The sequence below is a fragment of the Vipera berus genome, assembly GCF_964194415.1.
Source record: "Vipera berus genome assembly, chromosome: 2".
NCBI lineage: Eukaryota > Metazoa > Chordata > Lepidosauria > Squamata > Viperidae > Vipera > Vipera berus.
This window is the reverse complement of record NC_138203.1, coordinates 270666854-270684950: the sequence shown is the minus strand read 5'-3', so window position 1 is coordinate 270684950 and position 18097 is coordinate 270666854. Positions and strand designations below refer to the sequence as shown.

At 42.9% G+C, this 18097-nt stretch overlaps 1 protein-coding gene across 1 annotated transcript in view; it reads left to right on the top strand.

Annotated features, from left to right (window-relative positions):
- The first annotated feature begins 7829 nt into the window (after positions 1–7829).
- Positions 7830–18097, top strand: part of LOC308662976 (complement factor B-like) — a 43191-nt gene continuing 32923 nt past the window's right edge. The window contains exons 1-5 of the mRNA XM_081319120.1: positions 7830–8475; positions 11211–11396; positions 13974–14147; positions 14346–14429; positions 16243–16364. Of these exons, the coding sequence (XP_081175246.1) occupies positions 8091–8475; positions 11211–11396; positions 13974–14147; positions 14346–14429; positions 16243–16364 (951 nt within the window). The 5' untranslated portion in view covers positions 7830–8090. The remainder of the gene's footprint in view (positions 8476–11210; positions 11397–13973; positions 14148–14345; positions 14430–16242; positions 16365–18097) is intronic.

Here is an 18097-nt window from a genome sequence, read left to right as displayed (position 1 = left end):
CCTGCATGGCATAGCTCATAGCTTCATTGAATTACGCAAGCACCTTCGCCACAACAAGGCAGTAATCCATGAAGGGGCTGAAAAGGGTGGGAACCCAAACTTTTATCAGTATTTTTTTTTGGTGGGGGGAGGGGAAAATGAAAATATTGAAGAGAGATTGTGGGGATTCCTTCTCCTCTCTTTATCAGCTTTATAGCTATTTCTATAATTTCTATAATTTAATTTCTATACCGCCCTTCTCCCAAAGGACTCAGGGCGGTGTACAGGGCAATAAAAACACTACAAAAGTTTACAAAAGTTAAAAGTAAAATTAAATTAATTAAGCCCTAACAATAAATAATTAAAAATACCCCAAACCCTTAAACCAGGCCAGCGTGTTCAAATAAATAGGTTTTCAGATCACAGCGGAAAGAGCGAAGGTTGGGAGCCATCCGGAGCTCAACCGGTAATTGATTCCAAAGGGCTGGTGCGCCCACAGAAAATGCTCTCCCCCTGGGGGCTGCAATCCAACACTCTCTGACCAATGGCACCCTGAGGAGGCCCTCTCTGTGGGAGTGCACAGGACGAAGGGAAGATGATGCCGGCAGCAGGTGCTCCCATAAGTAATACGGACCCATGCCATTTAGGGCTTTATAGGTAATCACCAGCACCTTGAATCTCACCCGGAGGGCAACTGGAAGCCAATGCAGCTCACAGAGAAGAGGTGTTACATGGGAGTATCGGGAGACCCCCATCACAACTCGAGCAGCCGCATTCTGCACCAGCTGAAGCCTGCTGTAGGCAGATCGTGCATTTTATGTTGTGTACTAAAGTAAGCATTCTCTCGGTATGTTTATGTGTGAAAGCTCACACAGCCCAAGCAACGAGGAGTTGGCCGTAGAGGAGGGGAGCCCGGAAGTGCAACATGGGTCCCCTGATGGAGAAAGCCAACCTGATGGCTACAGCCGCTGTGCTAACTCTGCTGAACAAACTGACTCTGGGGTGGGCCAACCTGGAAAGGCCAGCCAGAGAGCACCAAGCCACTCAGAATCACTTGAACTAAGAGACACTGGTCTACCCAGCCCGACAGGCAAGCTGGTAGGCCAGGACGTTCCTGGGTCCCCCAGGCATTCCACAAGGCCACGCAAACTTCCTCCTTATCTGAAAGATTTTGGTCTGTAATAATAAAACTATAATGTTGTATGTACCTTGTACTTAATGCTGACAAGATTGCAATGGACAATGGAGCTACAATGTTGTAAGTACTTTATTGTGCTGCTAAGTGGAACCTATTCATACCATTGTTAAGTCTTTGTAAAGTGTATTGCTGTAATTACTATTGTTGCTATAGTGTTGTTCGTTCTAAGGGGGGGAGGGGTGTAATGTATTGGGCTTGCTTGTTTTTTTTTTTTTTTATTGAAAAGTTTTAAAAATACAGTTTTCCTTTAAAAAACCCCCTTCCCCCTCCCTCCTCCCCTCCCTACCTCCCCCCTTCCCCCCCCTCCCCCCCTCCCTCCTCCCCCCCCACCTCCCCCTAACCCCCCTCCCCCCCCGGACTTCCCAGAGCTAAATACAAGGTATATATATATAAAAAAGCAATCATAAACAACCATATACTAACAACTATAAATTCTAAAATCCATCACTCTCTAACTTATATAGGATCAAACAAAACTTAGCATTATTAAATATATATAGAAGACAAAATAAAAAAAGAAAAAAGAAAACGAAAGAAGACTTATTCAAATGCTAGATAAAACTTCTTGACCCTATACTTATTCTGGATAAACTCAATCCATTTTCTCCATTCCATAATATAATGTTCTTGCGAGTAATCTTTCAAATAGGCCGAAATCTTCGCCATCTCTGCCAAGTCGGAAACCTTTAAAATCCACTCTTGTATAGTCGGCAGTTCCTCTTTCTTCCAATATTGACCTATCAAAAGTCTTGCTGCCGTAACTAAATTCAACATCAACTTAGAGTCCACAACTGTAGCGTCAACAATTATTCCCAACAAAAAAAATTGCGGACAAAACTTTATCCTCCGTTTAAAAATCTTCTGCATATTCCACCAGACTTTTATCCAAAAAGCCTTGACCTTTTTACATGTCCACCATATGTGAAAATATGTTGCCTCTTCATCACCACACCTCCAACATTTAGGCTGATAATTCGGATACATACTTGCAAGCTTTTTAGGATCTAGATGCCATCTATAAAACATTTTGTAAAAGTTCTCTCTTAAACTTTGAGCTTGAGTGAATTTTACATTCCTCACCCAGATCTTTTCCCACGTGTCCATTGTAATAACTTCCTGAATGTTTTGGGCCCATTTTATCATACAATCCTTAACAAGCTCTGTTTCTGAATCGATCTCTATCAATGCAAGATATATCCGTTTAATATGTGCTGGTCCTTGATTTCTAATTTGCTTTATCAAATTTTCATCAGTCGTTGCAAATCCATTTTTTTGATCTTCTTTCCACCTGGCCTGTAACTGAAGATATTGAAACCAAGTCTGAACAACCTTCTCTTCTCGCAAGAAACTATATGATTTCAAGCACCAAATATTCCTTTCCAAACTTAAAATTTCCTTGTAAGTAGTCTCATCATGTTTGAAACCAGCATGTATATTTTCTATTGCGTGTTTTGGGATTGCCCACAATGGTATCTTGCTGCTTAACTTATGTCTATACTTCTTCCAAACTCTCAGCAATGCCTGTCTTAAAATATGCACCCTAAACACAGTATCTACCTTCTTATCATACAACAAATATGCATGCCAGCCAAACAACAGATCATGGCCCTCAAGATTTAATAACCTCGATTGTGTCAAATTAATCCAATCACTTATTCCTACTAGTGCAGCAGCTTCATAATATAATTTAAAATTAGGCATTTTAAGGCCACCTCTCTCACGAGTATCCTGCATAATCTTAAGTTTAACTCGTGGCTTTTTCCCTGCCCACACAAATTTATTGATACCACGCTGCCATTCCTCCAAGTTAGAGTCTTTCTTAAGAATCGGTATCATTTGAAATAAGAATAAAAATTTGGGCAGGACATTCATTTTCACTGCTGCAATCCGTCCCAACAAAGACAATTGCAATTTTTCCCAACTCTCCAGTTCTTTTTGAATTTTCCCCCATAACTTTTCATAATTATTTTTATATAGCTTTGTATTAGAGGGCGACAAAATCACCCCCAAATATTTAACCCTTTTAACAATCTCAAATCCAGTTAATCCTTCTAGGAGAGCCTTCTGCGAAACTGTCATATTTCTAGCCAAAATTTTAGTTTTCTGTATATTTACTTTAAATCCAGAAACCTTCCCATATTGTGTTATTATCTCCATCAGGTCCACAACAGAGTTCTCTGGCTGGGTCACTGTAACAACCAGATCATCTGCAAATGCTCTCAATCTGTAATCCTGATCTCCAACTTGTATCCCCTTAATTTTTTCCGAATTCCGAATCTTAACCAATAATATCTCTAATGTTAATATAAATAACAAGGGCGATAGCGGACAGCCTTGCCTTGTGCCCTTCTCAATATTACATACTGTTGTCAAACTATTGTTAACTATAATTCGGGCAGTTTGTTTTTGGTATAATGCCCTAATCGGTTGTAAAAATTTTCCCCCAAAATCCATTTTGTCTAAAACTTTCAACAAAAATTGCCAGTTCAATTGATCAAAAGCCTTTTCAGCATCTAAAAAGATTAGCGCAGCAGAGATCTGGTTGTGCCTTTCCAAAAACTCTAACACATCAACTATATGTCTCACATTGGTTTTCATTTGTCTTCCACTAATAAACCCCGTTTGGTCCCCATGAATCACCTGTTGCAGAACCCTCATCAGTCTATTAGCCAAAACCTTAGCAAATATCTTATAATCTGTATTTAAAAGCGATATCGGTCTGTAATTTTTAACTAAAGTAGCATCCTGGTCTTCCTTCGGAATCAAAGAGATAAAAGCTGTTCTCCAAGACGGGGGCACCTTTCCCCCCCTCTGGATTGTCTGGAACAGTTCCTTTAACGGTTTTATCATCTCTAATTGTAAGTTTTTATAATAGGCCGCAGTCAAGCCATCAGTGCCTGGTGCTTTATCCACCTTCAGTTCCTTAATAGCTGTAAAAATTTCTTCTTCTGTAATCAGTTGGTTAATCCCCTCTTTTTGTACTTGCGTAAGAACCGGGATGCTAGCCTTCTCCAAATACGTATCAATATCTTTTGCATTAATGTCCTCTTTAGTATATAATTTCGAATAAAAATCCACAAAGGCATCCTTAATAAGATTCTGTTGATACACAACCCTTCCTTTATGCTCAATCTTATCTATATTAGATGCCCTTTGTTTTTTCCTCAGTCTATAAGCCAACCATCTGCCTGGCTTATTAGCATTGCAAAAAGTATTATGCCTAGCAAACCGCAGATTGGTCGCCACTTGATCAGCCATTAATTTATCAAATTGTCCTCGTAACAGTCTAATAGCCTCCTTGATCTTCACCTCCTCTGGGTTCAAAATCAAAGCCTTTTCTTTTTCCTTTATTTCATTCTCCAGTTCTTTCCTTCTAGTTTCCACTGCACGTCTATGTCTATTATTCATATATATCAACACCCCTCTCATATAGGCCTTGCTAGCATCCCAAACCATATCCATAGAGGTACCCTTATTCATATTCATCTCAAAAAAATCCTTCATCCGCTGTTTGCATTCTTCCACATTTCTCTGATTTCTAAACAAATTCTCATTTACGCGCCATGAGCGTCTATCTCCTCTTTCCTTATCAATCTCCAACCACACTGGACTGTGATCAGAGATAATTCTTGCGCAGATTTTCACCTTTTTAGTTCTCAAAAGAAGATCATTAGTCAACAAAATAAAATCAATCCTTGAAAAAGATTGGTGTCTATCAGAATAAAATGTATAATCCTTCTCCCGCAAATGTCTCTCACGCCAAATATCTCGCAATTCCAGGTCATCCTTCATTTCAAAAAAAGATTTAGGCAGTCTAGCGTGACTTGGAATGCGTTTAAAGGCTCCAGCCTTATCCAACTGTACATCCATAACTCCATTCCAGTCCCCCATAAAAATAAAGGATTTATAATCCAACTGGGTAAGCTTTGTATGAAGTAAACTAAAAAAGTCAGCTTGTTGTTGATTTGGAGCATATAATCCAACTAAAAGCGTCTTTTTACCTTCAAACAACAGCTCAATCATAACATATCTTCCATGCTTATCTGCTTCAATTACGTCCGCTGTTAAGGCACTTTTAACATAAACAACCACTCCATTTTTCTTATTCTCTGCAGAAGCAACAAATTGCGTACCCAGCCTCGAGTTCAATAAATACTTTTGATCCAAAACTCTAATATGCGTTTCTTGCAGGCATATAACATCTATCTTAAATTGTTTTAAATATTGAAAAACTTTCTTCCTCTTCTGCGGTGAGTTTAGTCCATTAACATTCCAGGTTAAAAATTTAGTTGCCATGTATATCCTCGAGAAGCTCTTGGACCACAGCTTTGATAGGACTGGTTACTTTAGGCCGTGCTCCTCCCACAGCTTGGCTATGAATGCGATGTGAAGAATCTGAAGACTTTTGCTGATCTTGTTCTTTTATTTTCTTTGCTCGTTTTAAAGCAGCACGCGTCACTCTTTGCTCTCTAGGATCATCCAAAGAGATTGTAGCTTGATCTCCTCCAGCACCATTTTCCTCTGTTTCCTCCTCTTGTTGTTCTTCTTCTCCAGATCCCTTTCCAGCTTCCAGGAGCGTTAATGGGGTTGCTTTATTGGGCTTGCTTGTTAACACCATGTGGTAACGGCTGGTAGGTTGCGAGAGCAAGGAGCTAGTTAACCGCTCCCAGCATCTCAGACAACCCGTCTCCAGCGCTGCTATTGGTTGCCCCTAGGCAGCAATAGGTTGCTTCAAACCTATTGGCCTCCGCCTAGGGGCCAGGGTATAAATTGCTGCAGCTGCAGCCCTGTTCTCTAGTTCAGATCCTGCAAGAAATAAACCATGCTCTTTGCTGAACTCACTCGCCTCGTCTTCATTCCTGTGCAACGAACCCAATACACAACAGGTTCGCCACCACGGGTTGAAAGGAACCCATTCCCACCCCAAATCCTCCAATGATCTTCTTGGAGACAGCTTGTCTGGCAAGACAGTGACCATTACACAGACACACCAATTGAGCAACCTTAAGCAGCATTCAAAAGACACGTGAAAGCAGTTCAAGTAAATCCCAATACATTACAGGGACTATGACTCTTGTTTTGAATCCAATTATTTATAATCCCAAGGATCGTAAACCAACTAAGACCTTGTCTCTTCCTTGGAATTCTTTGGCTTGACTTTGTACTTCTTGACCAGAATTCACCTCTAAAGTTCTTATCTATGGTTAACTGCTTGTTTTCTTCCTGTTACCTTTCTCTCTGCTACTTCGATGGCCTTGTTGTTGGGATTTACGAAAACAACTCTTCCCTTTAACGGAATGTGTGCCTAGGAACTGTGTCTGGTTGCTGAATGGGGTGCCAAGAAAGCCAGGAGGCAAAAATGGGCTTCTGGGGAGCATATAACAACAATCAAAACAATATCACGATCATAACAACACTTAAAATGTAATAAAATTAAATAAAAGGCAAGATTCCCAATATTCTTCCAGGACTAGAATTCTGAATAGAATAGAATAGAATAGAATAGAATAGAATAGAATAGAATAGAATAGAATAGAATAGAATAGAATAGAATAGAATAGAATAGAATAGAATAGAATAGAATAGAATAGAATAGAATAGAATAGAATAGAATAGAATAGTTGGAAGGGACCTTGGAGGTCATCTAATCCAACCCCCTGCTCAGGTAGGAAACCCTATACCATTTCAGACAAATGGTTGTCCAGTCTCTTCTTAAAAACTTCCAATGTTGACCATTCACAACTTCTGGAGGCAAGTTGCTCCACTGATTGATTGTTCGAACTATCTGGTAATTTCTTCTTAGTTCTAGATTGCTTCTTTCCTTGATTAATTTTCATCCATTGCTTCTTGTCTTCCTGTGTTTTGCAGAATAGCTTGACTCCCTCTTCTTTGTGGCAGCCCCTGAGATATTGGAACACTGCTATCATGTCCCCACTAGTCCTTCTCTTCATTAAACTACACATACCCAATTCCAGCAACCGTTCTTTATATGTTTTAGCCTCCAATCCCCTGATCATCTTTGTTGCTCTTCTCTGTACCCTTTCTAGTCTCTCAACATCTTTTCTACATCATGGTGACCAAAATTGGATGCAGTATTCCAAGTGTGGCCTTACCAAGGCATTGTAAAGTGGTATGAACACTTTATGTAATCTTGATTCTGTCCCTCTGTTAATGCAGCCTAGAACTGTGTTGGCTTTTTTGGCAGCTGCAGCACACTGCAAATTCAGCACAAATTCAGAGGCATTGTCTCCATTATTTCTGGTTTCTGTATTGGTTCTTCGTTGCGTATAAAAAAGTAAACACAAGGAGTCCTCGACTTACAACAGTTCATTTAGTGACTGTTCAAAGTTACAATGGCACTGAAAAAAGGGACTTAGGACTGTGTTTCACACTTACATCCATTGCAGTATCCCCATGGTCACGTGATCAAAATTCAGATGCTTGGCAACTGGCTCATATTGAAACTGGCTCATATCCCGAGATCATGTGATCACCTTTTGCAACCTTCTTACAAGCAAAGTCAATGGGGAAGCCAGATTCACTTAACAACTCTGTAACCAAATTGCAGTGATTCACTTAACAGCGATGGCAAGAAAGTTTGTAAAATGGTGGAGCAGTGGGCTAATGCCTCTTTAAGTAACACCAGCTGCCTGCAATTAGTGCAGGTTCGAGTCCCACCAGGCTCAAGGTTGACTCAGCCTTCCATCCTTCCCAGGTAGGTAAAATGAGGACCCAGATTGTTGGGGGCAATTAAGCTGACTTTGTAATAATGCCGCTTGGGGTGTGTGTGAAAGCCCTAATAAGCAGGCATATACATAGAATGAAGGCTACTGCTAAGCTTGTAAGCCGCCCTGAGTCTTCGGAGAAGGGCAGGATATAAATGGAATTAAAATAAAAATAAAATAAAAAATAAATGCCTCGCTTAGCAACAGAAATTTTTGGTCATAATTTTGGTCATAGGTTGAGGACTACCTATGTCACAAAGAGCTCCATGGTCAAGGGTGGAGCTGAATCTGGCTTTTATCAGGACCAATCTAGCTTCTTCACCGTTGTGCTCCCCTCCCAACTTTCCACTCCGCTTCCTTCTCTAGATACAGTTGCTGGTTCATGTGATCCTAAAGCTGCTGAGATCATAGGAGGCAATTCTACTCTACTGGAAGATGGAACCACATTGATCTATGAGTGTCCTCAGGGACAGTATCCACATCCGACGCAATTCCGGTTTTGTAAGGATGACAACCATTGGAGCCCCTTGAAGGGCAGGGACAGCGGGATTGTCGAGCAGGCTGTGTGTCAAGGTACACGTTGGTTCATTTCTCAACAGGGAGGCATGGTATGACATCTCCCCTCTTCCGCTTGTACGCTATGCCAACCAAGTCCTGGGTTTCTCACCGAAGGCCTCTTCTAATTGTATAAAAAACTGTGGGAGTCACTAGCAGCTCAAGGCTTATTCAAAGTGCGAAAGTATCTTTACTTTTCTTTTATCTATTGAAAACAGTTTATAAAGCCGCCTGTCTTAAAAACAACTCTGGGAGGCTTATAACCGATAAAACAATATAAAGGTAAAGGTAAAGGTTCCCCCGCACATGCGTGCTAGTCGTTTCCGACTCTAGGGGCCGGTGCTCATCTCCGTTTCAAAGCCGAAGAGCCAGCGCTTGTCCGAGGACGTCTCCATGGTCATGTGGCCGGCATGACTAGACGCCAAAGGCGCACGGAACGCTGTTCCCTTCCCACCGTAGTGGTCCCTATTTTTCTACTTGCATTTTTACATGCTTTCGAACTGCTAGGTTGGCAGAAGCTGGGACGAGTAACAGGCGCTCACTCTGCTACGCGGCACTCGGGATTCGACCCGCCAAACTGCCGACCATCTGATCGACAAGCTCAGCGTCCTAACCCACTGAGCCACCGCGTCTATTGAAAACAGTTTATAAAGCCGCCTGTCTTAAAAACAACTCTGGGAGGCTTATAACCGATAAAACAATATAGGACAGAATAAAAGGAACAGCAATAACGGGAAAGCAGCCTGCAATCCCCTGTAAACCGCCCTGAGTCCTTCGGGAAAGGGCGGTATATAAATGTAATAAAATAAAATAAATAAATAACCCTGAAGCACTCCCACCACCATTTAATTTTTAACTTATTCTATCTGTGTTTTTATTTGGCTCCCATTTCCCTCAACTTCACATGTATTGTGTTTTTATGTGGTTGTCATGCTTTTATTTGTGAATCGCCCAGAGTCACTCTAAGAGTGAGAGGGGCAGTATCTATGTTTGATAAATGAATGAAAAGAAGTCTGGTTGGCACAGTGGTTAAATGCAGTGTTGTAGACAAACTCTGCCTACAGTCTGGAGTTCGATCCTGACAAACGTGAGGTCGATGCAGATTTCCATCCTTTTGAGGTCAGCAAAATGAGGAGCTGGATTGTTGGGGGCATTATGCAAATAAGGGTTGCATCGTAAACCACCCAGAGAGTGCTATGTAGGGGGCAGTATATAAGTCTAAATCAGGGGTCTTCAAACGTGGCCCTTTTATGACTTGTGGACTTCAACTCCCAGAATTCCTCAGCTTGGCTGAGGAATTCTGGGAGTTGAAGTCCACAAGTCATAAAAGGGCCACGTTTGAAGACTCCTGGTCTAAATGCTATTGCTATTGTTATTGCTAGAGTCACACTTCTCTGCTGCACCCATGTTATCATCATCGCTTGACTTCACCCTGTCCCAATTTCCCCGAGATGGGTAGGGTGTTCTGCAGGTCAGGGGAAAGTCATGCTTCCAAAGACCTACAAGTTGGCAATACAAGTAGTCCTTGACTTACAACCACAACTGAGCCCAAAACGTCTGTTGCTAAGCGAGATATTTGTTAAGTGAGTTTTGTTCCATTTGACAACCATTCTTGCCATAGTTCTTAAGTGAATCTCTGCGGTTGTTAAGTTGCTAACACAGTTGTTAAGTGCATCTGGCTTTCCTTTTTTTGTCAGAAAGTTGCAAAAGTGGTCACCTGACCTTGGGACACTACAACCGTCATAAATATGAGTCAGTTGCCAAGCATTTGAATTTTGATCACATGACCCTGGGGATGCCTCAATGGTCATAAGTGTGAAAAATGGTGATAAGTCACTTCAGTGGCGTTGTAACTTTGAACAATCTCTAGCAATAGCACTTAGATTTATATACCACTTCATAGTGCTTTGTGGCACTCTGTAAGCGGTTTATAGAGTCAGCATATTGACCTCCACAAATCTGGGTTCTTGTTTTACTGACCTCAGAAGGATGAATGGCTGAGTCAATCTTGAGCTGGACAGGATCAAACTTCTGGCAGTGGGCAGAGTTTGCCTGCAATACTGTATTTGTTATGGTTCCAATAGAGGAAATCCTTCAAAAGAACTTCAAGGCATTGTTTTCCTTAAAGAATCTTTTATTCGGGAAACAAAGTATCGGCACTACATAGTTGAACCCCAAAACTAAATTCCCTTTCCCCCGATACAAAATAACAAAGTGCAATTCCCACCCCCCAATAAACTGTCATAAATCACATTCCCCAATTAGCTTAAAGCACGGGATTTCTCCTTAGCTCCACAGCCCGCCAAAACGTTATCAGCTTGTCCTTGGGTTCCCACCACAGCATTATGTTATGGCTACCTGAGCTTACATTCCAACCTCTCTGCTGCACCTAATTTCTAAAGCAAGAAAAAGCATGTTAAAGGAGTAGAGAAAATGGCTGCATTTTCATCAGTTGTCAAAGCGGGAACATACAAGGTTAGCAGCGTTGACAGTATTCTAACCACTGCACCACCACAGCTCTCTAAACAAATGGTTGTAAGTTGAGGATAACCTGTAGTGATATTTGTTCCCTCCTCTCATTACTTCCTTCACTGTTGCTTCTAGGCATGTCATAGTCTATGGAATTAATTGTGGCTTCAGTGTCTCAGATAAGCAAGGCCAGAATGATTGTGAATGGTGGAACTGGAAGGAGAGGGAGCTGGGATTGGATAAGATATGGAGAAAAATTTACTGATATTTTCTCTTCCATCCAGCCGTCCGATGTGTCAAGCCTGTAGAATTTGAGAATGGCGCTGTCGAGAACTTACAGAAATTTTACGACATAAACCAGGAGCTGAGGTTCACTTGCTATAATGGATACACTCTGCGGGGCTCCCAGATTCGTACCTGTCTCCCCAACGGGAAATGGAGTGGAGAAACAGCCATGTGTGATGATGGAAGTGAGTCTGACAATCATTTGTGATCAAGGTCTACCGTTTCTTCCCTTTGGGGAAATGGCTATCTAAATGTAAATTCTCAATCATCCAGGTCATGGTTGTACCAAAAGTGCTTCTGAACGGAACTAAAGAAGCGTCTTGGATGAGAAGCGAAATGTTTCCAAAGAAAATCATGAGGTACTAATACCACTCTATAAAGCCTTAGTAAGACCACATCTAGAATACTGCAACCAGTTTTGGTCTCCACTCTATAAAAAAAGATGTTGAGACTCTAGAAAAAGTGCAGAGAAGAGCAACAAAAACAATTAGGAGACTGGAGACTAAAACCTATGACAGTGATGGCAAACGTTTTAGAGATCGAGTGCCCAAACCGCAACCCAAAACCCACTTATTTATTGCAAAGTGCCAGGGCCGCATAAGCATTGTGGTGCCCTCAGGGGGGGGGCAGGGAGGCACCTCTGAGTGCCGCCTCTGGCATGCAAAAACTGGAGGTGCAAAAATGGGCTACCGTACTGCAAGGCGCAAAATGGCCGCCGCCGCCCCACCGCAGGGTGCAAATACAAGACACTGCACCATGCAAGAATGGGGCAGGGCTAGTGAGTATCACGCAGGCACTAGCCCCGCCCCATTTGCAGCATGTGGCTGCTCGCAGCCCCGTGCACTTATGCACGGATATAAAATGCTTCCCCCTCCCTTTTCTTCCAATCCACCAATCGACAATGGTTGGGGAATCTCTGCTCTACCACCTCTACTCGAGCTTGCTAATCAGCCGCTTCGCCTCCTTTGTGCTGGCTGGGGCTCCTGCTCCAGGCGGCAGTGGCAGCCTGATGGACCTGCTGCTGGTTGCAGTAACGTGTGTGCCAACAGAGAAGGCTCTGAGTGCCACCTCTGGCACATGTGCCATAGGTTCACGACCACTGACCTATGAAGACCGTTTGCAGGAACTGGGCGTGGCTAGTCTAGTGAAGAGAAGAACCAGGAGACACATGATAGCAGTGTTCCAATATTTGAGGGGCTGTCTCAGAGAGGAGGGGTCAGCCTATTTTGCAAAGCACTTGAAGGCCAGACAAGGAATAGCAGATGGAAACTGAGCAAGGAGAGATTCAACCTGGAAATAAGGAGGAATTTTCTGACAGTGAGAACAATCAATCAATGGAACAGCTGGCCTTTAGATGTTGTGGGACTTTCATCACTGGAAGTTTTCAAGAAAAGACTGGACTGCCATTTGTCAGAAATGGTGTAGGGACTCCTGCTTAGGCAAGGGGTTGGACTAGATGACCTACAAGATCCCTTCCAACTCTGTTATTGTATAAAAAAAAGCCAAGAAAGTTCATTGCCTTTTGGAAAAGCACCTTTGGGGAATGTATTCATGATCTGAACATAATTTTCCTCTGACTGCTGCATCCTTCTTGGCAGATTCTAACAGACTTTTTTTGCTACTGGATAAGCCAGCGGGTCAGGACTTGTATCACTGTCCGCCATCTTGACCTTATCCTCAGAGGTCTATGCAGATAAGCATTTCTTCCTCACTTTGTTCCCCAATGGGTATTTTTTTGCCAGAAATTGGAAGTAAATGCTGAAACTGGCAAAAAAACAGTCCCAATTGCAGCTACATAACCACAGGATGCTACAAACAGCCACAAAGGTGAGTTGGTTGCCAAGCACCCAAAATATGATCATGTGACAGGGACACAATGAAGACCACTGTAACTTTGAAAACAGATCTTAAATGGGTTTTGGGAGGCTACATCTTAAGTGTGAATGATCCTTAAGCAACCAGTTGTAAATTGAGGAATATCTGGACTCAAAAATAGCAGACAGTTAGAGGGGTGAGCTGATGTTTATCTAGTATAGACATTCAAGTAACATTTACAGGCGAAGAAGAGCAAGGTGACAAGCATCAAGAACTCAACAATGCTCCCCAACAATGCTCACAGAAAGTATAATGTCAAAGAAATAGCATAATCCAATCATAGCTCAAATATTTGTTTCTCAACTTTGGCAACTCTAAGATATGTGGTCTTCAACACACATTATCTAAGGAGCTGCCACAAAGAAGAGGGAGTCAACCATTCTGCAAAGGACCTGAAAGAAGGACAAGAAGCAATGGATGGAAACTAATCAAGGAGAGAAGCAATTTAGAAATAAGAAGAAATGTCCCGACAATCAGGGGAACGACTTGGCTCCAGAAGTTGTGGGTGCTCTATCACTGGAGGCTTTTGAGAAGCGATTGGATAGCCATTTGTCTGGAATGGTATAAGTTCTTCTGCTCAAGCAGTGGGTTGGACTAGAAGACCTCCAAGGTCCCTTCCTACTCTGTGATTCTGTTAATTCTTAACATTCTTGAAGTCTACACATTTTCACGTTGCCAAGGGTGAGAAACGCTGGTCTAGAAAGACAGAATTCAAAACCAATGTTTTCTCAAGGAATTTTTATCATACGTTGATGATGCACTGTCTCGTTTGATGTTTGGTTTAACTGTTTGCCCCCTGGAGTCCTGGGGAATGTGGTGGTGCAAAAATTGAATTTGCAGATAAATCAATCAATCGGTGTGTAATTTCCTCCCCCTTTCATTTTCAGCCAGCCATTGTCCTAATCCAGGAATTCCAATTGGTGCCCTAAAATTCGGCACAGAGTACCAAGCAGAGAGAAAGGTCCGCTACCAGTGTTTGAGAGGGTTGTCTCTTATTGGATCTAAGGAAAGAGTTTGCCAAATATCAAGAACTTGGAGTGGATCGGAACCAGAATGTCGAAGTGAGTAAACAGGGTGGGAAAAGATGGGTTTAGCGTCTGAAAAGGTGAATCTAGAACTGCTATTGTTTTCTCTCTTTTTTGCCATTATGGAACTACTGTATTATTATTATTTTTTTCTACTTCACACACACACACACACAGGCACACACAAAACAATACTGGGAAACAAATTCACTGTCTCCTTCTTTTCTTTCCCAGGCCCATTCACCTTTGATTCTAAAGAAGAAATCAAGACCAAGTTCCTTCCATCCCTCGCTGAAGTTGCTTTGTCTGCCAGTCAAGGTAGTGATACCCTTAAATTTTTGTAATTGCAGTAGGCTAGGAGACTGGAACATCACTTTATACTGTTCTTTAATTGGAATGATATCATTTTCTATCATCCTTGGTAGAAGGACTATGTTCTGTCCCCTACCAATGAGTAGCCTTAAAGAGGCTCAAAGGTCCAGCAGAAGCAAACGCAGGGTGAATAAACGGAAGCTGGTCTTTTAACAGTTAACTCTTTCACAAGGTTTGAATCATATAGCACTTTTGTAATTACCAGATGATGTTCCAAGGTCTTTGGCAGACGGCCAGCAGCTTCAAAGTCCAGATGTAGACAGGCAGACACGTTACAAATTTCAAGAACAGTTTGTAATTACACGGTACTCAAAACGCCAACAAATTGTTCACCACGCCTTTCCTGTGCAGCCACACCCCTTTTATACTCTGTAGGGTGTGGCCCTACATCTGCCGGCCACGCCTCTTGGGACGTTGCAATAGTTGCTGCTGCTGACGACGTATCCTACGTCTTTCTCTTGCATCCAATAGGGGCTCCCCCTCGCTGCTGCCAGCCTCTGCTTTCTGTTTTGTTTCCTCCTCTGTTTGGGTGGGGTCCATAGGCACGTCAGCCACAGTCAGTTCTTGCTGACTCACCAGGAGAGTCAGCCCCTCTGGCATGTTGCTCTTGTCAGCTTCCTCCTCTTCCATATCATCCTCCGAGTCATCCTCCGAGTCAGCATGCGAAGATAAAGCACCCTCCAAGGCCGGGGTCACAACAGACTACTTGTTGAAGATTCTAATACAATACACTTCTGATTGGCTGCCAGCCTTGCGAGGTGGGCCAGGTCAGGAAGCCAACTGAAAAAGGATCTTGAGAGGTTGCCAGAATTTCCTTCCATCCCATCTTAAGCCAAGCAGAATCAAGCTGTGGGGAGATGTGCCTTGGGCATCTTTAGGAGGAGAAAAAGAGCACAGTAATGTCATGCTGCAGAGCTCATGGCTTATATCAGGGTCTCCAAACTTGCCAACTGTAAGACTTGTGGACTTCAACTCCCAGAATTCCCCAGCCAGCATGAAATTCACAAGCCTTAAAATTGCCATGTTTGGAGGAAGAGCCAACACTCCAAAAGACAGGCTCAAGATCCAGATGGATCTCAACAGACTTGAACACTAGGTCCTATCTAACAAAATGAAATTTAATGTAGAGAAAAGTAAGGTTTTATATATAGGCAAGAAAAATCAAATGTAGGGGTACAGATTAGGTGCAACCTGGCTCAATAGCAATAATTGCGAGAGAGATCTTGGAGTCCTAGTAGACAATCACTTAAATATGAGCCACCAGTATGCAGCACAGAAGCCAAAAAAGCCAGTACATTCCTAGGTTGCATTAACAGAGGGATAGAATCAAGATCACGTGAAGTGTTAGTTCCACTTTACAATGCCTTGGTAAGACCACACTTGGAATATTGCATGCAGTTTTGGTCGCCATAAGGTTAAAAAAGATGTTGAGGCAAGAATGGTTACGGGGCTGGAGGCTAAAACATAGGAAGAACAGTTGCAGGAATTTGGGTATTTCTAGTCTAGGAAAGCACATAAAAATGCAAGTAGAAAAATAGGGACCACTACGGTGGGAAGGTAACAGCTTTCCGTGCGCCTTTGGCATCTAGTCATGCCGGCCACATGACCATGGAGACATCCTCGGACAAGCGCTGGCTCTTTGGCTTTGAAACAGAGATGAGCGCCGGCCCCTAGAGTCGGAAACGACTAGCACGCATGTTCCCTGGCCTGTGTTTTTTTTTTAACATTAGGCTTAAATTGTTATTATTTTTCCTATCAGGAGCATCAGCTAACAACAAAAGTGACCAACTTAATATCTACTTTGTCCTTGATGCTTCAGAAAGCTTTGGCCGAACAAGATTCACAAAAGCTAAGGAAGCTTTGGTCAAGTTAATCGAGAAGGTAGGTTTCATTGTGAAAGCTTCCTTGACCTGGTTTGTTTCAACAGAACTGAAAGCAGCTTGAATTACAAGACCTATCCTCCAGGGTTGATAATATTCTTAGAAAGCTCTAATGGCTCATGGAGGAAGGGCAGATAGCTTTTGGAAAAATGGGGATAGGGTCATTTTTGAGCACTGTCCAAATTACAGAAATTGTTAAGTAGGCCAGGGGTTGCCAATCCCCGGGCCATGGACTGACACCAGCACCAGTCCACAGCATGCCAGAAACCATCCACACAAACAAGTGAAGCCCCATCCATAGGATGCAGACAGCAGGCAAAAACCACACCCTCTCTGGTCTGCGGAACTGGTCCCTGGTGCTCAAAAGGTGCTGAAGTAGGCAACAAGCATAGAGTGTGTGTGTGTGTGTGTGTGTGTGTGTGTGTGTGTACACAAATACATACATACACACACACACAAATACACACACACACACACACACATACACACACACACACGAAACTCAAATGCTGGGAAAGGTTGAAGGCAAGAGAAGAAGGGGACGACAGAGAATGAGGTGGCTGGATGGAGTCACTGAAGCAGTAGGCATGAGCTTAAATGGACTCCAGAAGATGGTAGAGGACAGGAAGGCCTGGAGGAACACACACACACACACACACATATTCTATCTATTCTGAAACGTGATACAGGTAATAAATTTACGACCATTCCTGTAAATACTGTTCAAAAATTACAATTATGCTGAAAAATATTATTTGCAACCGGTTCTCCCACTTCGCCACTATGGCAGTGTCCCCAACCCGAAATCTGTGCACTTGGTAACTTGGCGTGTATTTATGACTGTTTCGGCATCCTGGGGTCACATGATCACAATTTGGAACCTTCCCGGGAGGCTTCCAACAAGCAAAATTAAGGGGGAGAAACTGGATTTGCTTAATGACCAAGTGATTTGCTTAATGAGCAAAAAAGGTCATACAAGTGGCACAACTCACCTAACGACTGCATCACTTAGCGATGGAAGTTCCAGTCCCCAGATGTGTTCGTACGTTGAGGACTACCGGTATGACTTCTAACAAACAAACAAACAAACAAACAAAGAAACAAATAAAAACCTGTAGTGTATGCTGGGCTAGCATACACGTGGAGCAGCCAAATAAGGAAGCGCAGAGCTGGACAGCTCCGTGCAGGAACAGCGTTTGGCGGGAAAGCCAGATTTAAAGGGATTGGCCGCCCCGCTGGTGGGAAACCTGAGTTTAAACTTATTGGCCAGGCATTCACCTGGACAGGTATAAAGCAAGCCAGGTAACTTTTGTTCCTCAGTTCGGATCCCGCTGTCATCTAATAAAGACTCCTTACACTCCTCATGTTCGCGTCTCATCTTTCCATGAACCCGACAAAACAATTGGCGACAAAGGTGGGATCCTGCTTCGAGTGGCAGTAAGACCCCCACAGAGGTAGCATCTGCCAGGCAACCGGCTGAAGTCGAAGCAAGATCGGTTGAATTCAGACACGATGGCTCAGGTTGGTCAGGCTCCCGTTTTTAATAGCGCCCAGCCAGAGGAATAGGAAGCATTCGTGGGGCAGCTGGAATTTTATTTGAAGGTGAGCCGCATTATGGAGGATGGCATGAAAGTTGCTGCCCTACTCAGCACATGCGGTAAGGACATTTACAAACTGGTGGTGGGTCTATGTTCGCCCACGGCCATAGGCGAGGTGAAGTTTGACGATCTCATC